General features: G+C 49.8%; 6 protein-coding genes across 6 annotated transcripts; 4 read left to right on the top strand and 2 right to left on the bottom strand.

Moving 5' to 3' along the window:
- Positions 1 to 2395: 2395 nt before the first annotated feature.
- EI90DRAFT_839929 (uncharacterized protein) lies at positions 2396 to 3472 on the bottom strand. Its single transcript, XM_039068139.1, has one exon. It carries the CDS (start codon positions 3231 to 3233, stop codon positions 2529 to 2531), a length of 705 nt encoding a protein of 234 aa, XP_038916687.1. The 5' UTR covers positions 3234 to 3472; the 3' UTR covers positions 2396 to 2528.
- Positions 3473 to 7148: 3676 nt separating this feature from the next.
- On the bottom strand, positions 7149 to 8100 carry EI90DRAFT_3289011 (uncharacterized protein; the record flags this gene model as incomplete). The annotated part of the gene is made up of 5 exons (XM_039067137.1): positions 7750 to 8100; positions 7546 to 7691; positions 7344 to 7482; positions 7252 to 7287; positions 7149 to 7197 (listed from the first exon to the last, which is right to left on the bottom strand). Coding segments are annotated over exons 1-5 (654 nt in total), but the record flags the coding sequence as incomplete, so codon positions are not given.
- Positions 8101 to 8846: 746 nt separating this feature from the next.
- EI90DRAFT_839866 (uncharacterized protein) lies at positions 8847 to 9889 on the top strand. The gene is made up of 3 exons (XM_039068138.1): positions 8847 to 9140; positions 9270 to 9414; positions 9491 to 9889. Exons 2-3 carry the CDS (start codon positions 9293 to 9295, stop codon positions 9828 to 9830), a joined length of 462 nt encoding a protein of 153 aa, XP_038916685.1. The 5' UTR covers positions 8847 to 9140; positions 9270 to 9292; the 3' UTR covers positions 9831 to 9889.
- A 264-nt stretch (positions 9890 to 10153) lies between these two features.
- On the top strand, positions 10154 to 10966 carry EI90DRAFT_3054741 (uncharacterized protein). Its single transcript, XM_039060107.1, has 2 exons — positions 10154 to 10349; positions 10403 to 10966. The coding sequence occupies exons 1-2, from the start codon at positions 10239 to 10241 to the stop codon at positions 10520 to 10522; spliced, it is 231 nt and encodes a 76-aa protein (XP_038916684.1). The 5' UTR covers positions 10154 to 10238; the 3' UTR covers positions 10523 to 10966.
- On the top strand, positions 10338 to 11829 carry EI90DRAFT_3054739 (L-lysine 6-monooxygenase (NADPH-requiring)-domain-containing protein). Its single transcript, XM_039060106.1, has 5 exons — positions 10338 to 11055; positions 11076 to 11108; positions 11147 to 11163; positions 11190 to 11382; positions 11408 to 11829. The coding sequence occupies exons 1-5, from the start codon at positions 10539 to 10541 to the stop codon at positions 11428 to 11430; spliced, it is 783 nt and encodes a 260-aa protein (XP_038916683.1). The 5' UTR covers positions 10338 to 10538; the 3' UTR covers positions 11431 to 11829.
- Positions 11830 to 12822: 993 nt separating this feature from the next.
- On the top strand, positions 12823 to 13868 carry EI90DRAFT_3054733 (uncharacterized protein; the record flags this gene model as incomplete). The annotated part of the gene is given in 5 exon segments (XM_039060105.1): positions 12823 to 13126; positions 13141 to 13298; positions 13354 to 13404; positions 13468 to 13666; positions 13726 to 13868. Coding segments are annotated over 4 exon segments (377 nt in total), but the record flags the coding sequence as incomplete, so codon positions are not given.
- Positions 13869 to 17190: the final 3322 nt, after the last annotated feature.

Below are 17190 nucleotides of genomic sequence, written 5' to 3'. Positions count from 1 at the left end.
TTGTGGATTATCCGCAGTTTCATATAGTTACTAGCAGCAAAATACATGTGAATAATTATTCATCTACATCCTGCTCTGCAACTAGCCAGCTATGCAGTGGCATCAATTTTTCAATTGTCACCGCACCAAGGGAAGCTCTCCTTAGAGAAATGAGGTCGCGTCCAATATTGAGGTTGCGCTCCACAAGGACAGAACCTCCTGTAAAGAGAATAATTTGTGTTTGTCAAACAACACCAATGCGGAATACTACTTGCCAGGTATTGCCAAGATTTTTTGGGCCATTAGTGCACAGCGGGGATATAGATTTTGGTTGGTATGCCACCACATGAGTGGGTCAATCCCCACATCAGCAACAGGAACAGCCAGGTAACGCTTCAATTCCAGCTCCGCACTTTCCACATCCTCGGATTCATGACTTGCAGATATGCCTAAGATTGAAAAGTTGAATTTTAGCCCCCGAGACTTTTGATTTGCCAGTGTTGAGTCCATCTTTGTTGTCGATGTGGTCTGAAATGCGTTCATTTGCTCAACTAGGCAGTCCTGACACTCGAACACCCAGGCAGCATTGAAATAGTTGTCATTTGCCTTGGCTGAGAACATGCGGTCTTTGAACTGTGGGTCAAGAACTTAAGAATAGGTGTGAGATTTCCGATATGTTTCGAAAAAAAATACATACCTGCTGCAAAATAATAATACTCCGACTCTGCTGTGGACTTATCAAAGAATTTGATGAGTTTTCCTTTTGCTGCATCAATCCCGGCTTTAACATTAGGAAAGTTTTCGACGATAGCGCTTTTGTGTGCAGTGTCGAGTACAGCAAGGAGGGCAAGGAAATTGTAGAGTGAGAGACTGAGGGTTGGATAGTGGGAGCCAGACATCATCGCTGATGCATCACGGAAAGCCTGAATCCCAAGTCAATTACACATCTGTACAGAGATGAGTACAAACTCGTACCTTGAGCATATCAAGAATTACTTGTGCCGCTTCCCATTCGGCAGGCTCTATGGAGAATCTTGTATATATTGGGACATTCAAGCAGATATCATCGAATATCTGCTCAGTCAGTGTGAATAGTAAGCAAACAGGTGAATGAAGAGGGTAATATACCATGCGATATTCATCAGCACGCTCCAACATGAAGTATGTGCTATTCCACCTTGTAATCACATCTAGGATTGGAACCTTTAGTGTGAGGAGTCGAGACTCATCCTCCCCATTTCGTTTCACCCAGTCATTCCAGCGTGTGATGCGAGAGAGATAGTCCTCCTGTCGTTGTGGAGATGAACGCGCGAGTTTGCTGATGGCACGGACCTGGCGGAATCAAACTTCAGTAACGTGATGCTAGTCATCACCTGACACTCCCACCTTCTGAATAAGCGCCCTCAAGTCAACCACATCGCACTCTGTCCCTTGGCCCTCAGCCATTCTTCCACACATACTGCCGTCCTTTTGTAGTATCTGTTGATCTGTCATCCCACCATCACCATCCCTATCTATGCCTGAAATTGATTCTGCTTCTTCCTCTGTGAGATCCGGACTGTCTAAATCGAACTCGGCTTCTTCTGTGTCCCCTGGTTTCATGGCTCGCACTGATACTAGTAGGGCGATTACTGCAAGGTGGATAATATGTGCAAGACATCTTATTGTGGCCTGGTCTGGATCAAGGCTTCGGCTTGGTGTGCCTGTGATGAGTCGACGCACCAAATGACGCATAAGCGTGGAATTGTTTGAAGCATTATCACAGGTAACCGTGGTCAACTATGTAGGAATGGTATGTGTTGGAGGAAGGGATCAAGTGATCTCCCAAACCATCAGGGAAGGGGTACCCCCCCCTGGCATAACGGGCGAGTAGTGTATGGATGCACGCTAGAAGTCCTGGGTTCGATACCAGGCTTGTCCATTTTATGTCATTTGTCCAGTCACGCTGGTTTACGTCATAAGAATTTGGAGCTCCGGATAAGTCCAGTAGTCGCACCGGATACAAATTTCCTCAGTATGTTAGAATGGTCTTCCAGAAGGAGACATACTAACCTTTTCGATAATCCCAAGCTCCTGCAGCGAATCATATAGGGATTGTGACATATTCTCACCAGTGTGTGGACCGTGCAACTCCTTGAAATGGAGAAGCAGCTCCCTCATCTTCCACTCACTGTCTATCCAAGTGCCTCCAATAGCAAGGAATGCAATTCGATTGCTTGATGTCCAAGCATCACATGAAATTGCCATTCCAACAGCGCTTTTCTGTTTGGATGTTTGTGGGTGAGTTGTAATGCTGTTGGAGTCCCCATACCTCAAGGCACTGAACTAGTTTTCCTTTCTCCACCTCTGCCCTCACCATAATCTTCTGCTTCATGGCATCTGCCTTGACCATCTTCTCTGCCACAGGCCGGTTAAACATTGCAACAATCGCACGAAAGGAAGTCTTCTCGACAATAGTAAAAGGCTCATTTTCAATAATGATATGGTTTTCTAGTAGGTGGTAAAACCTGTCCCAGTCGAACCGCTTCAATAAATAGTGAGCAGTCAGTCTAATTACTACTGTGGAGACATACCGCAGCAAAAGGAAGTGTGGTTTGTCCTGATTCTGTCACCAGACCCGCAGGCTTTTTCCCAGTCCCTTCCCACTCAGCCTCCAATGCTCTCTTCCAGATCTGCGTATGCTCGGTCTCAAAGTGGCCATTGAAGTTGGAAGTGCTTCCACCACCTGAAGTCTTCCATGTCCAAGTTTGGTTGACTCCCTTATCTTTGCAGGGACTGCAACGCAGGACACACCACTTTAATTGGCCAAGTGCGTTGTATTGAATGGTATGTGGAAGCAAAATGAGGAAGGTGTATATAGGTGACTTCGATTTTTTCCATTTCGGATAGTCAGCAGCACAGTCCTTTGTTGGCCTCCCTACTAAGTTCTTCCTCCATGCATAGAATTTGTCCAAGTCATCGGAATTAGCATTGGGGTTGGATGAGGTTTCTGGTGCATCAGTAGATGCTGTATTTCTGCCTTGGGCAGGATTGCAAGTCAGAGAGTCAGGAGTTGGAGAGTCAGGAGTTGGAGAGTCGGGAGTTGGAGAGTCGGGAGTTGGAGAGTCAGGAGTCGAAGAGACTGGATTCTTTCTCTTTTTGTTCTGTACTGTAGAATTGTACCAGTCCAAAGCCTCAAGAGCCTTGGCAGATCGCTTTCGGTTGCGTCCACCACTGATAACATTAGTGAGGTCAATTTCTTGTCGGGAGGACATAGGATTGGCAGGTAGTGAGACGTGAATTGTAATGGGACACTTCTCGCAAGGTAGTTTGCACGGTTGTTATGGAGAAATTGATGGATTTCCTAATTTGGAGCATGGTATCTGCAATCCGCAGTTGATCCGCATATCCGCGGATTTCTAACTGCCGGATACGGTTTTAAGTTCCAAACCTCTAGAATCCACGGATTCTGATCCGAATCCGAACCTATCCAAACCGCTAGGAGCCCTACCTGTGCTCAAATTTAGCTAAAATGACAGTTTAGGTGCAGTTAAGGATTGGCAGTTTTGATGCACTTTAGCCCATCATGAAACCCCTAATGGATTACAGATGAATCTAGATTGAATCTATATACAGCCAAGCTTATCAAGGGCAGATGAGATATCAAGAATGAGGACTTCCCCAGACCTAGTTCCAATGGCTGTGAGAGACTCATGGGAAACCCATGTGGTCAGAGACAAGTGGGAGGGTATAGAGAAAATGTAAGCAGCATCAACACAGAACCATTTCCCTTCCTTGATGTGTATTAGAGCCTTTCCCAGGAAGGCCACATCAAAAGCCACAGAAGCCACTGAATGAGAATGGCCCTCAAGTGTCTTGAGGTGACTCCCAGTGTGAGGGTCCCACAGCCTGATGGTACAATCATCTGATGCTGATGCAAGGAACAATCCATCTGGGGAGAAGGCCACAGATGACACCCAATCAGAATGGCCCTCAAGTGTCTTGAGGTGGCTCCCAGTGTGAGGGTCCCACAGCCTGATGGTATGATCATCTGATGCTGATGCAGATGCAAGGAGCAATCCATCTGGGGAGAAGGCCACAGATGTCACCCAACCAGAATGGCCCTCAAGTGTCTTGAGGTGGCTCCCAGTGTGAGGGTCCCACAGCCTGATGGTACGATCATGTGATGCTGATGCAAGGAGCAATCCATCTGGGGAGAAGGCCACAGATGCCACCAAATTAGAATGGCCCTCAAGTGTCTTGAGGTGGCTCCCAGTGTGAGGGTCCCACAGCCTGATGGTACGATCAAATGATGCTGATGCAAGGAGCAATCCATCTGGGGAGAAGGCCACAGATCTCACCCAATTAGAATGGCCCTCAAGTGTCTTGAGGTGGCTCCCAGTGTGAGGGTCCCACAGCCTGATGGTATGATCATCTGATGCTGATGCAAGGAGCAATCCATCTGGGGAGAAGGCCACAGATGTCACCCAACCAGAATGGCCCTCATGTGTCTTGAGGTGGCTCCCAGTGTGAGGGTCCCACAGCCTGATGGTATGATCATCTGATGCAAGGAGCAATCCATCTGGGGAGAAGGCCACAGATGTCACCCAACCAGAATGGCCCTCATGTGTCTTGAGGTGGCTCCCAGTGTGAGGGTCCCACAGCCTGATGGTACGATCATCTGATGCTGATGCAAGGAGCAATCCATCTGGGGAGAAGGCCACAGATGCCACCCAATTAGAATGGCCCTCAAGTGTCTTGAGGTGGCTCCCAGTGTGAGGGTCCCACGACCTGATGGTATGATCATGTGATGCTGATGCAAGGAGCAATCCATCTGGGGAGAAGGCCACAGATGACACCCAATCAGAATGGCCCTCAAGTGTCTTGAGGTGGCTCCCAGTGTGAGGGTCCCACAGCCTGATGGTATGATCATCTGATGCTGATGCAAGGAGCAATCCATCTGGGGAGAAGGCCACAGATGTCACCCAACCAGAATGGCCCTCAAGTGTCTTGAGGTGGCTCCCAGTGTGAGGGTCCCACAGCCTGATGGTACGATCATATGATGCTGATGCAAGGAGCAATCCATCTGGGGAGAAGGCCACAGATGTCACCCAATGAGAATGGCCCTCAAGTGTCTTGAGGTGGCTCCCAGTGTGAGGGTCCCACAGCCTGATGGTACGATCATGTGATGCTAATGCAAGGAGCAATCCATCTGGGGAGAAGGCCACAGATGCCACCAAATTAGAATGGCCCTCAAGTGTCTTGAGGTGGCTCCCAGTGTGAGGGTCCCACAGCCTGATGGTATGATCATATGATGCTGATGCAAGGAGCAATCCATCTGGGGAGAAGGCCACAGATACCACTGATTCAGAATGGCCAATCAGAGTTGCAATGTTAGAGGGCCATTCTGAATCATGCCCAGCATGTACAGTTACAGTTGGATTAGGTCCTTGTTGGAAGGCAGGCAACAGCTGGCTTTTTTGAGGAAGGAATGGCAAAACAGACTGACTGATGTGTGCTGCAGTGGCTTCAATGGTTGGTGCATGGGCCATAATCATACGGTAGGCTTCATGTAAAATATGGCCAATGTGAGCCAGGTGACTTCTCCTTCTCTAATCTAATAGTCAGTAATAGAGTCCTCAAGCAAGCAGCATCATCACTAACCATCCAAGGAAGAATGTCCAATATACCTCTAGCAGCATCACTGACATGCCCCATCATACTCATCACAGCAATCCATCGTAACAAAAGCCCCTTTCCAGCATTCCCAAGACCAGTGAACTTCTCCAGTGCATCCCTAATCTCACCATCATCAACCTCCTGAAGCTTTCCCAAATGGGCTGTCCAAAAGCGGCATGCATACTGCACTTCTTCCCCCACCACTGAAGTAAGCTTGGCACTTAGGTTCACCACCCCCACATTGAGTGAATTCCATGGGACTATCTCATCAATAGATGGAATGAGATTGGTATTGAGCAGAGTAAGGCAGCGAAGGGCCATCCACCTCTCATGCTCCTCTACATTAACCCTAAGCTCAGGGTTCCTGCACCGTTCTATGATGAAATCCGGAAAGGAAGGGTGGTAGACTTCAACTCTACCCTTCGGCTCTGAAGGCAGTGGTATGATGGATTGTATGCGATCAAGCAACGGTGTAGGATTGGAGACCATGGCAAAAGCACCGAGTGCTTTCACAGGCAATGGATCCTTAAGCAGAACAACAGCATGTAGAAGACGGTAGAGCTGGGTGGGGATATCTCGAGGGGTTCCGAAAACACTGGAAGACAAGACTGCTTCATAAAGACTATCCAGCTCAGCATAAGGACTCGCATCATGCAGATCCACACCACCCATGATGGTGTCCAATCGACGCACAGGATCCCTGACATTACCATCTCCGATGAATTTGACTGCAGTAGCAGCCCAGATGAATAGCCCATCAGCTTTGTTTGTGAGGCCAGAGACCATTTCAGATGATGGCCATCCATCCGGGACGAAACGACTAAAATCTTCGCGAATAGATTCGAGCCGATCTTGCAGATATAACTTAATGTCTTGCGAAGCAATGTTTTTATCCACTTCATGAACTACGATCTTGTCAACATTCATGAGTTTGTCAGTGATATGGTACTCTGGCCGGCTTGTTATGAGTATCCGGAGGCCCGGGATGCCGGTGCAACGACGGATGAGATGGTGCAGTATTTCTTTCGCATCTTCTCGGTTACACTCATCCAGAGCGTCAATTACTAGGAGAAGAGGCGCAGAAAGCTCGAGCTGTCCAACGGGCGCGAAGAAAAGCTCGGAGCATTGGGTGGAAATGGAGACATGGGCAAGCTTCTCATTTTTCTTCAGCGCATCCGCAACAGCCGTGCCGAAACTCGGAAGCTTTTTGGCGAAGTCCCGTATGATGGTCCCAAGGAAGAACTTCGCATTGGATAACTCGGCGTGTTGACGGACAAAGAAGAAACTCGATCCGAGGAGGCCAGATTCCTCGGCGTACTGCGCGATGGTGCGGGCGATAGTCGACTTGCCGATCCCGGCCAGACCGTTTGCCCAGAACACGGATTTAGTCGTATCGTTGGCTGGTCGGTGTAACCATTGCTTGATGTTATGAAGAATCTCAGTTCGCGTTCCTTGGAAGCAATTGGATGGGGCCCCCTGCCTGCTGGTGTCATAGCCGGCGTCGAGGGTATAATGAAGAGTGTCAAGTAACCGATTTGCTTCTTCATCCATGCGGAGTTGCTAGAGGATTGGTTAGCTTGAAGGCTGAGAGAGCAGGTGCAAACTGAACAGCACCTCAATCCCTAAGGCAAGTCGGACTACTTGCGCAGCCTATGTCCATTAATTAGCGTTTGGTGCACGGCTTACAGGTAGCGAAGGATACCTACCTGAAAGGCCCTCACTGCATCACGTATCCCTTCCCCAGCTGCCTGGACATCACCTCCGATTTTGTTATGATCCGCCCACTGGAGAACAAGACCTCGATCTAGGTACAATCTCAGCGGCGAAACAACCTTATCGAGATCACTGAAAAGGACAGTCAGACTATTTCGACTCCGAGACACTCTTAGGAGACGTATATAAACGCACGCCGATAAGTCATCGATTGCCTGGGCAAGCTCGGGTGGAACAGGCCCTTTTCCCTTGAATTGTTCCAGCGGCTTCGATACTGACTGATTAAAGAATTCGACACTGTTCTCGAGTTGACGAATTGCACCAGCGTTGCCACTAACTTGCTGTAAGAGCGGAAATTATTGGCACAAAGGGCCGATTGAAGCAGTTTTAGTAACTCACTTTCAGCTGGTTAACTACTTCGAGGAAGCCGCCGACCGCGCTCTTGAGTCCAGGGACCGGGACAACATCCAGAGTCTCTTTAGCAACACTCAGCAGGTTCAAAACACCATTCCAAACGGTATCAAGACCCGTTTCTTGGCTTGACGGTGGCAGCGTGGGTGCGACAGTTAATGACCCGCCTGCAAGAGGCTGGCTTTGCTGATTTTGCGATGATCCGTCTTTCTTGAAGAGTTTCCCTTTGACTTTCTCCTTGCCTTCCTTGACTTTCTTTAACAGTTTGGACATTTTGGACAAATTGGAGTGACGGTTTCAACAACACGTTGTCAGGACTCAGGTGCAAGTCAGTTCAGCAACAGCCTTCAAGTCGCCCAATCAGGAAGTCCTCACAAGCGCGCCTGTTCTGGCAGAGAGCGCTAATACACGGCTAGAACATTCATCATACTCTCACGCCGCAACTTGAGTTTGATCAGTGGCGTGTTGTTCCGCACGAGAAATCCACCAAGAATAGTGCCTGCAATATGACCAAAGGAACTCTGGCACGCAGTCTCCCCTTTCAAATGGCCAACACATAGTTATTCATTGCGACACCCCAGCACGATGACGAATCAAGGGCATTTGGACAACAGATGGGACCCGATCGGAGGTCTTGTGACTGCAACAAGATCGAGCCCTCAAATATTGACCCCAATATTCATTCAGCCCTACAACCCCGACCCATGTTCTGCTCCAATGCCTCTCAACTCAATTTGCATATCCCCCTCGATAATGCACCATTCATAGCAAGTTCATAGATCTATTCACCACCAACGACTGAAGTTCGAACCCAGCTCCACCTAACTCGTACTCGCTGGAGTCGACCAGAACCTAGCAGCCACAGTTCCTCAACGATCCACAACGCACCTGGCCTGAGTCATAACCTGTCATTTTAAAGCGTTTGGACTTCACTTGTAGACTTCACGTTCAAATGAGCAGCATTTTCAGCTTTGACTCCGTTTTATCTTCTAACATGTTAGCGGCGTTCGGCGCAGCACTCGCCTTGTCAAGACCTTGAACTCGTGACGTTTTCGCTCTTCGCTCCTGGTTCTAGATCTATTTCCGACGGTAGTGGCGGTCGGGTCGGCCTTCCACACATCCACCGAAACCCTGATTTGCCAGCACGTTCCGCCGTCCCACAGTTCTCGTTGGGCCACTTATGCTAATGAGGGTTTTCGTTGCCGTTGCCACCCAAGCCGAACAACCTTCACTCAACGTCACCGATGCCGACCACCGTATATGCCGTTCACCACTCTTGCCCCTTCTCCTCCCGTCATAAACACCGTTGAAATAACCCATCCCCATTACGTTGGAGAATCATCCTTGCAGTCTATCGGCACCAGTTATTTTTGGGCATAGTGAGCAGTTGTTGGTTCTGTGTTTTTTTTTTGCTCTCACATTATATCACATCACTTCTGTATATCTCTCACTCCGCGCTTTTGCTTTTACTTTCTGGCTTCACTCGATGCCTGCGCACCTGGTGGCAGATGGCTTCACGCAATTTTGAGATATGGTGATCCTGGTCCGCCGGGGCCGACCGCTGTTTGGGTGTTGCAGAACAATCGCGTACCTTGACCTCGTGCTGAATCGTGCATACCGGCAGGTGGATTTCCTTTTTTATTCTGTAATTGGGTCATCGGAGGAGTCGTGCATCTGAAGGATTGCATCGCTGACATGTTCTCTCATCTTGTTTCTTGTCAATTTGCAGACCCAGTTTGTTGTTGGATCTGCGAATTAGGCGTCTGCGATATGCATGCGGAGTCACCATTCGTCCGGAATGCTCGCTATTGGCTTGCTCTTCTCCTCCAATGAGGGGCCCGATTCGTTCACCCAGCTGTTTGCTTGTCGATCGTTGCATTCGACAGAACGTGGTGTTGAGGCTGCCATTTCACGTGTGCATGCCATTGGCCTCATATCGCACGGACATACATCAGTTCGTCCCTTGTTTCCACCTTCCGACTGGATCTACTATCGGAATATCACAATGGCAGCCTACTGGGAATTGGTATGGGAATCATGGGCCTTTCATTCGGAATGGTCAGGTATAATGGCTCGGGAGAGATTGGAACTTGGCGGAATGCAAGGGACATATTCGTTGTAGTTCTCAGGCACCCGCCCCTTCAACTGGCAGCGAAGAGCGCAAAGGAGTTATTACTCGTAGTGGCCTAGAGGTGGTTCGGTTCTGGGGCGATTTTTTGAGAACCAGTTCCGGTGATGACATTTAACCAGTGAACCGAGATTGCTAAACTACAATACATATTACGATGTGAAATACATGCATTGTAAACTGATTGACAATATTCCATTACATAATGAATCAATTAAAATTTCCGCTGGCGTTATCTGATAAGTCCGCGGAAGATCCTTTTAGAGGACCTCTTGCACAGATCGCAAAACTGCTACGGAATAGCGGGAATATTCCTCGCGTTGCCAGCACCGATCTTTCTCCCTGAGACATGACAGATACTGAATGTCATGGGCATATTTCCGATCTGGTCTGCGTAGGGTTCGGCCCCGCCGCCCTGGCTCTTGCAATAGCTTTCCTTGAAAAGAAACGCGCATATATCGTATGTGAAGTGCGCTCTTACACATCATACACACTTCAAAGTCCAAGCATTAGGCACGAGGAAAACCGCTACCCCTAGATACCATAACATTCATAGAAAAAAGCTCGTCATTTCAGTGGCACCCGGGCATGCTCCTGCCAGGCGCAAGCATGCAAATCAGGCGAGTCTTGTGAACCTATTTCTCCGTTCATGACAAAATTTACAGACCACAGCTTCCTAAAAGATCTAGCCATGCTACGATCGCCAACCTCTTCATACACTTTCCTCTCCTACCTTCACGAACACAATCGCCTCGTCACATTCATTAACCGAGGCTCTTTCATCCCCAGTCGACGTGAATATTCCGACTACCTGATATGGGCTGCGGAAAAAGTTGCCCACGAGCCCGGTGTATTGGTTCATTACGGCGAGAGGGTCCTGAGCATTCAAAGCGATGACCTAGTCGTCTCAGTAACCTCGCTTTCCGAAAGTGAACACCCCGTAAAACGCGTCCGGAGAGGAAAGCATCTTGTTATCGCGCCCGGAGGAACACCGAGAGTACCTCCCTCGCTATCTGCGCTTGCTGTCAGAGCTCCCAGTCGAATTATCCACACCTCAGTATATGCGCACCGCGTCGATGGCATTATGCATGATATCCTGAGTGACATCATCTTCAAACGCCCCTCAACTACGACTGAGAGTGGGAGTACCAATTTCCGACCAGTCCGTATTGCTGTCGTTGGGCAGCTGAAGTCCTCCTTGGCATCCAAGCCCGTTTGAGTGCCTTCCCTCATCTGCCTCTAGCTCCGAGCCCTCAGTTCCATCCAACCATTCCGTCGATCTCATCATTCACCGAGGAAGCCATCAGACGATTCTCCATTCGCAAACGAAATCTTCGACCCCGCTTCGACGGATTTTTTCTTTAATCTTAACAACAAAGAAGCTAGATCAGAGGCAAAGCGAGAGTATGAAAATACGAATTATGGTGTCGTCAATCCCAACACCCCGGCCAAGGTCAGTAGCACTGGTATTCTTTGTGCAATGGCAGCTGAGCGTGTCAATATGTCCAGATATATGAGCATATTTACGACCAGAAAGTTGAAGACGGAGCACATGCCCGGGGCGCACCTTCCGATGCACTGAAGACCCCTCGGATTAACATTCTCAGATACCGAACCATAGTTGCAGCCACTCAATATTACACGACTTCGGACTCTTCATCCGACGTAGCCCCGATTGCACAGCGAGCTTCTTCGCATTGGCATGGATTACTCACGCTTACGCTCCAGCACCCGGGATAATTACTAAGCCTCAATCACTTGGAGCAACTCCTTTCCGATACTCCCAAACATAATTAGGTGCCCTGGGGCTCCTCGGATTGACATTTGTGCTTGTTGGAGACTCTGGAGGTGATATGACGGAAGGTACCCAATCGAAACTCCGTTCGACATTGTTGTGCCAGATGTCCAGGACTTTCCACGGGGAAAGCAAGGTTATAACTGGAGCGTCGAGCAACTGTGTTACGGGAGTAATAACTTGTGCCTTAAGTAACGATTCAGTGGTAACCCTAAGTGTAATTGGAACTTGGTGGAATTGACTTTGAGGCGCTGCGGTGAGGACGAGGACTCAGTGACAGTGACAGTTGAACGACAAACGCGTGCACCATGCTCCTTCCACGCATTAAATGCTGCATTTTTCTGGTTGCTGTAGTCCGATTTCATGACAATACCGAAGACAGTCACCTCCGCCAGTTTGGAACGATCGCTGATCTCCGTGGAATGGAAAGCATTGTGGGATTGAGGAAGGGTAACGATCGAGAGTAGAAAGGATGCAGACGAAATGGGATGAGAGTACTGTACTGGCACGACCAACAACCGGTCACGCGTCACGCGAGGACCTTGGATTGAATTGAAAATCAACACGATTGAATTGATTAGCAGCCTCCGGCAACTCCCGGAGGCCGTGGGAACCGGTTGTTGGTCGTGCCAGTACAGTATATTGAGTAATGGATTGGAGGACCCTGGGTTATTGAGAATTTGCAATAATGGAGGACCTTGTCCGAAAATGAATTTAGTCCCGGGCGAAAAATTTGCAGGCCCGCTACTCCGTAGGGGGAATTTGGAAAAGATAGCGCCTAAGCCGCCAAGCGGAGCTGTCAGAGCCCAGGTGCGCGGCTATGCACAAGACAATGATGGACCGAGGGGACGGCCCATGAATTGATTTGAGCCAAATCCAGTGGTTCCACATGACAACTCATGGAGACTCCAAACGCGTTTACTCCTTAGCTAGTGCGTCACCTTCGTTCTAGTGGTTCCATCCACCGTCATTCCAAAGTGGTCATTAAGGCCGGAGACGTCAAGAAAGCACCCCCGGGCCCAGCGCTTTATGTCAGGCCTGTATTATCGGGAAATGAACTTGACAAAACTGAGGCAAAACAGAACCCAACTTAGGGCCACACTTGTTTTCTGTAGGTTTTGCGATTAATGGAGGTTATCCTAGATAGTCCGCTAAAGTACGTACCTTCAGAACAGCGGAGCTGTCTTCTGTTCTGTCCTTTCATCTCAAGCACTCCCGCGAATGGTTCGGTCCCACCCTACTTGGTTCTGTGCACATCACAACGGAAAAGTTGCTAGATAAATAACCAACGTGAGCTGGTTATCCTTAGTCTTGCCTCGTTGGGTGGTCTCATTTAAAACTGCTGCAGGAACTACCCTTACACTCCATGACGAACGGGGTCGAGAGGCAGGCTCGCTCATTGTTCAGTTGCTGGACACTGCGAAGCGAGTTCCTCAACCCGCTATCGATTGCACCACACATGACGTTGGCCAGGACCTACCTACGTCACTCGAGATTCCCGAGCTGGTTCGAGGTGCTACCGACTCAGCGGCTGCAGTTCGAGATCTAGGCAGCGTGCTCAAAGTGACCGACAAGACCAAGACTGTGGTGGATTTTGTCGATAAAACAGCCAAGGTATGCATTGCTCCGCGGTAACATATCTTTAGTTTGCACTGACGCTGTCGGGCAGCTCCATCCTTATGCAAATATTGTTTGGCAGGTCTTGAGTTCGGTGTACCAAGTATGAATTCATCGTTATTATAGCGCAAACCCGTGCGCGGACAATTTCGAGCGGTTGTTTCAGGCTGTTCGAGGGCAGATTGAGAGAGACGACACACTCTGCGGTCTTGTCGTGTCTATGGCTGACCTTTATTCATTCGTCGATGCTGTCGATGAGCTGAAAAACAAAATTCGGCTCCTCGAAGCCAGCATTATCCGAATTTCTGTCCAAACGACGGAATGCGGAATTTTCATTAAGCAGTATGTGTCCCGTGGGCTCATAGGTAGGCTGCTCGTTGTTGGTTGTGTCGCTTAGTTCAGTGTGAACAATCAATGTGCCCAGGCCGACTCGCTCACCAAACATTCTCAAACACCTCCCAAACAATCTCGAACCTCTCGGGGGTGCTGACAAGGACCTTCGTATGGGTGTAACATCTTACAGTGCATTCATCTCGGTCCAAATATCCAGGGGCGTGGAAAAACTTGGTGCGATGACTTCCACCTTCTGTGCACCGGACATTACTTACCTTCAGGGTTTGCAGTTGAAATCGAGGCATTGAAGCCTGCGACCATGGATGCGGGAGATCGAGATACATGCTTGCCTGGAACTCGAGTAGACATCTTGAAAAACCTCATCGATTCCCTGACAGATCCTAGCCTGCCTCCCGGTCATAATGTCATCTGGCTTCGTGGACCGGCTGGATCCGGCAAGAGTACCATGCTCAACACGGTTGCTCAACACTTCTCAGAGCTGCGCCGACGTGGCGCTTTTCTGTTCTGGGACCGGAACGACCCTCACCCCTTCGTGTGATACGTACTCTTGCCTTCCAGCTGGCTCGTTTCAATCCCACTTTTGCCGTGAAAATGGCTGAACAAATCGAAAAATTGCCCGACATTACTACATCCACCCTCGATATGCAATTCAAGCATCTTCTAGAGGCGCCTCTGGCCGAACTCGCAGCAGAGCTTGATTTGGGCTCTATTGTAATTGTCCTTGATGCCCTTGATGAGTGTGGTACTATGGAGACGAGGACAAAGCTCCTTCGCGCACTCTCTGAAGGCCTTGCAAGGCTTCCGAGTACCTTTCGGTTCCTGATAGCCAGCCGGGACGAACCCGACATTGGTGCTGCCCTGTCGCGTCTGGGTGGTGACGTGCCGATCGGGGATGAGTCGACATCATCTGACATCAAGCTCCGTTTCCAACAACGGCTTGCCTGCAGCGCTGATGCCTTCGTAGGCCATGGTCTGTCATCCAATTGGCCGGGAGACCCCGTAATACGGCAGCTTGTCGCTCTGTCCGGAGGTCTTTTCATTTGGGCATCTACAACCATTCGCTTCCTTGAATCCCACTTTCCTGAAGAAAGGTTGAAAACGGTGCTAAGTGCATCAGTACAGGCCCCATCGCATGCTGGGTTGGACAATTTGTATCGGGTCGCTCTTACTCATCCATTCGACTCATACGACGAAAACGAACTCAAAGCTGTACATTCCATCCTCGGTGCAATAGTAGTCGCTCGTGAGCAGCTAACAGATTGGCAGCTCAGTCAGCTACTAGGACTGGAGTTAGGTAAGGTCCAGGTGGTGCTCTCGCGGTTGCAATCGCTGTTGCAGGGTGGTCGCGGGCGTCCTGTTCAAGTCTTACATACATCCTCTACCGATTTTCTGTGCGACTCCAAACGGTGTCAAGATCCGCAATGGCACATGAACACCTGTTCATCACCTTGATCTTGCATCTGGCTGTCTCCAGGTGATGAAACGAAATCTCAAATTTAACATCTGCGGGATCGAGACGTCCTATTACCGGAACAGGGAAATCGAGGGAATTCAACAGCGAATCGATCGGGCCATAACGCCTGCGCTGACGTATGCAAGCGAATACTGGGCAGAACATTTGGATTTTGGATCTATGTCAGAGCCAGGTTCGCATCCCCTTGTCGATGCGGTTATGAACTTCATCAATCGCCAGTTCCTATACTGGATTGAGGTATTCAGTGTGAAGGACCGCATGTTTATGATACCCTCTATTCTAAGGAAGGCGGCTAGTTGGGCTGAGGTAGGCCGCTTTTCTCGTGTGCAGTGGGAACGAGTGATTGATTTACTTACATAGAATTACGAGCGGGGACTCGAAGAAATCATCTCAGAGGCATATACATTTGTGAACGTCTTCGGGTATCCAATCGGTCAGAGCGTGCCACACATCTATCTCTCAGCTTTGCCGTTTTCACCTTCTCAGTCTGCTGTTCTACAATGTATGCGCAATGCATTCCAGAATACTCTGTCTGTTCAATTAGGGCTTCCCAAGCGATGGCCTGTGATTCGTCAGACACTTAGAGGACACTCTGGCTTCGTCCTGTCACTCGCATTCTCTCCCGACAGCACCCGCATCATCTCAGGCTCTTTTGACAAGACAGTCCGGATTTGGGATGCTGTGTCAGGTGCACCAATCGGCGAGCCTCTGCGGGGGCACTCTGGTTGGGTCCACTCGGTTGCATTCTCTCCCAATAGCACCTACATCATCTCAGGCTCTGAGGACAGGACGGTTCGAATTTGGGATGCTGTGTCGAGTGCACCAATCGGCGAGCCTCTGCGAGGGCATTCTGACGCGGTCATGTCGGTTGCATTCTCTCCCGATGGCACCCGCATCATCTCAGGCTCTTCCGACAACACAATTCGAACTTGGGATACTGTGTCAGGTGTGCCAGTCGGCGAGCCTCTGAAAGGGCACTCTAGCTGGGTCCACTCGGTTGCATTCTCTCCCGATGGCACCCGCATCATCTCAGGTTCTTCCGATAACACAATTCGAATTTGGGATTCCGCATCAGGTGCTCCAATGGGCGAGCCTCTACAAGGGCACTCTGGTTGGGTCCAGTCAGTTGCATTCTCTCCCAATAGCACTCACATGATCTCGGGCTCTTCCGACAATATGGTTCAAATTTGGGATGCCGTGTCAGGTGCACCAATCGGCAAGCCACTGCGAGGGCACTCTGGTGCGGTCTGGTCGGTTGCATTTTCTCCCGACGGCACCCGCGTCGTCTCAGGCTCTGAAGACGAGACGGTTCGAATATGGGACGCTGTGTCAGGTGCACCAATCGGCGAGCCTCTGCAAGGGCACTCCGGTTGGGTCCACTCAGTTGCGTTCTCTCCCGATGGCACCCGCATCATCTCGAGCTCTTCTGACAAGACAGTTCAAATTTGGGATGCTGTGTCAGGTACACCAATTGGCGAGCCTCTGCAAGACTACTCTCGCTGGGTTCACTCGATTGCATTCTCGCCTGATGGCAACTACATCGTCTCAGGCTCTTCCGACGACAGCACCCGCATCCTCCCAGTCACCCCTGATAACACAGTTCGAATTTGGGATGTTGCATCAGGTGCGCCCATCGGCAAGCCTCTGCAGGGGCACACTGCTGCGATCCGGTCGGTTGCATTGTCCCCCGATGGCATTCGCATCGTCTCAGGCTCTGAAGACGAGACAGTTCGAATTTGGAACGCCATGTCAGGTGCGACAATTGGCGAGCCTCTGCAAGGGCATTCCGGAAAGGTCTGGTCGGTTGCATTCTCTCCCAACGGCACCTGGATCATCTCGGGCTCATCCGACAAGACAATTCGAATTTGGGATGCAGTGTCAGGTGCACCAATCGGCAGGCCTCTGCAAGGGCACTCTCACACTGTCCGGTCGGTCACATTCTCCCCTGATGGCACTCGCATCGTCTCGGGCTCTGGTGACAAGACAGTTCGGATTTGGAATGCCATGTCAGGTGCACCAATCGGCGAGCCACTGCAAGGGCACTCTGCTGAAGTCTGCTCA

Source organism: Cantharellus anzutake (genome assembly GCF_015039405.1).
Source record: "Cantharellus anzutake strain C23 chromosome Unknown EI90scaffold_20, whole genome shotgun sequence".
Lineage (NCBI taxonomy): Eukaryota > Fungi > Basidiomycota > Agaricomycetes > Cantharellales > Hydnaceae > Cantharellus > Cantharellus anzutake.
This window is presented reverse-complemented; position numbering and strand designations above follow the sequence as displayed.

Excerpts from the sequence above, each read along its gene's own strand:
- EI90DRAFT_839929 (XM_039068139.1), bottom strand. The coding sequence starts at position 3,233 with ATGTCCTCCCGACAAGAAATTGACCTCACTAATGTTATCAGTGGTGGA.
- EI90DRAFT_3054739 (XM_039060106.1), top strand. The coding sequence starts at position 10,539 with ATGACAAAATTTACAGACCACAGCTTCCTAAAAGATCTAGCCATGCTA. Across the intron at positions 11,383-11,407 it reads TTGTGCAATGGCAGCTGAGC|CATATTTACGACCAGAAAGT; the intron begins GTGTCAATATGT and ends CAGATATATGAG.
- EI90DRAFT_839866 (XM_039068138.1), top strand. The coding sequence starts at position 9,293 with ATGGTGATCCTGGTCCGCCGGGGCCGACCGCTGTTTGGGTGTTGCAGA. Across the intron at positions 9,415-9,490 it reads CTTTTTTATTCTGTAATTGG|ACCCAGTTTGTTGTTGGATC; the intron begins GTCATCGGAGGA and ends GTCAATTTGCAG.
- EI90DRAFT_3054741 (XM_039060107.1), top strand. The coding sequence starts at position 10,239 with ATGACAGATACTGAATGTCATGGGCATATTTCCGATCTGGTCTGCGTA. Across the intron at positions 10,350-10,402 it reads AAAAGAAACGCGCATATATC|GCACGAGGAAAACCGCTACC; the intron begins GTATGTGAAGTG and ends TCCAAGCATTAG.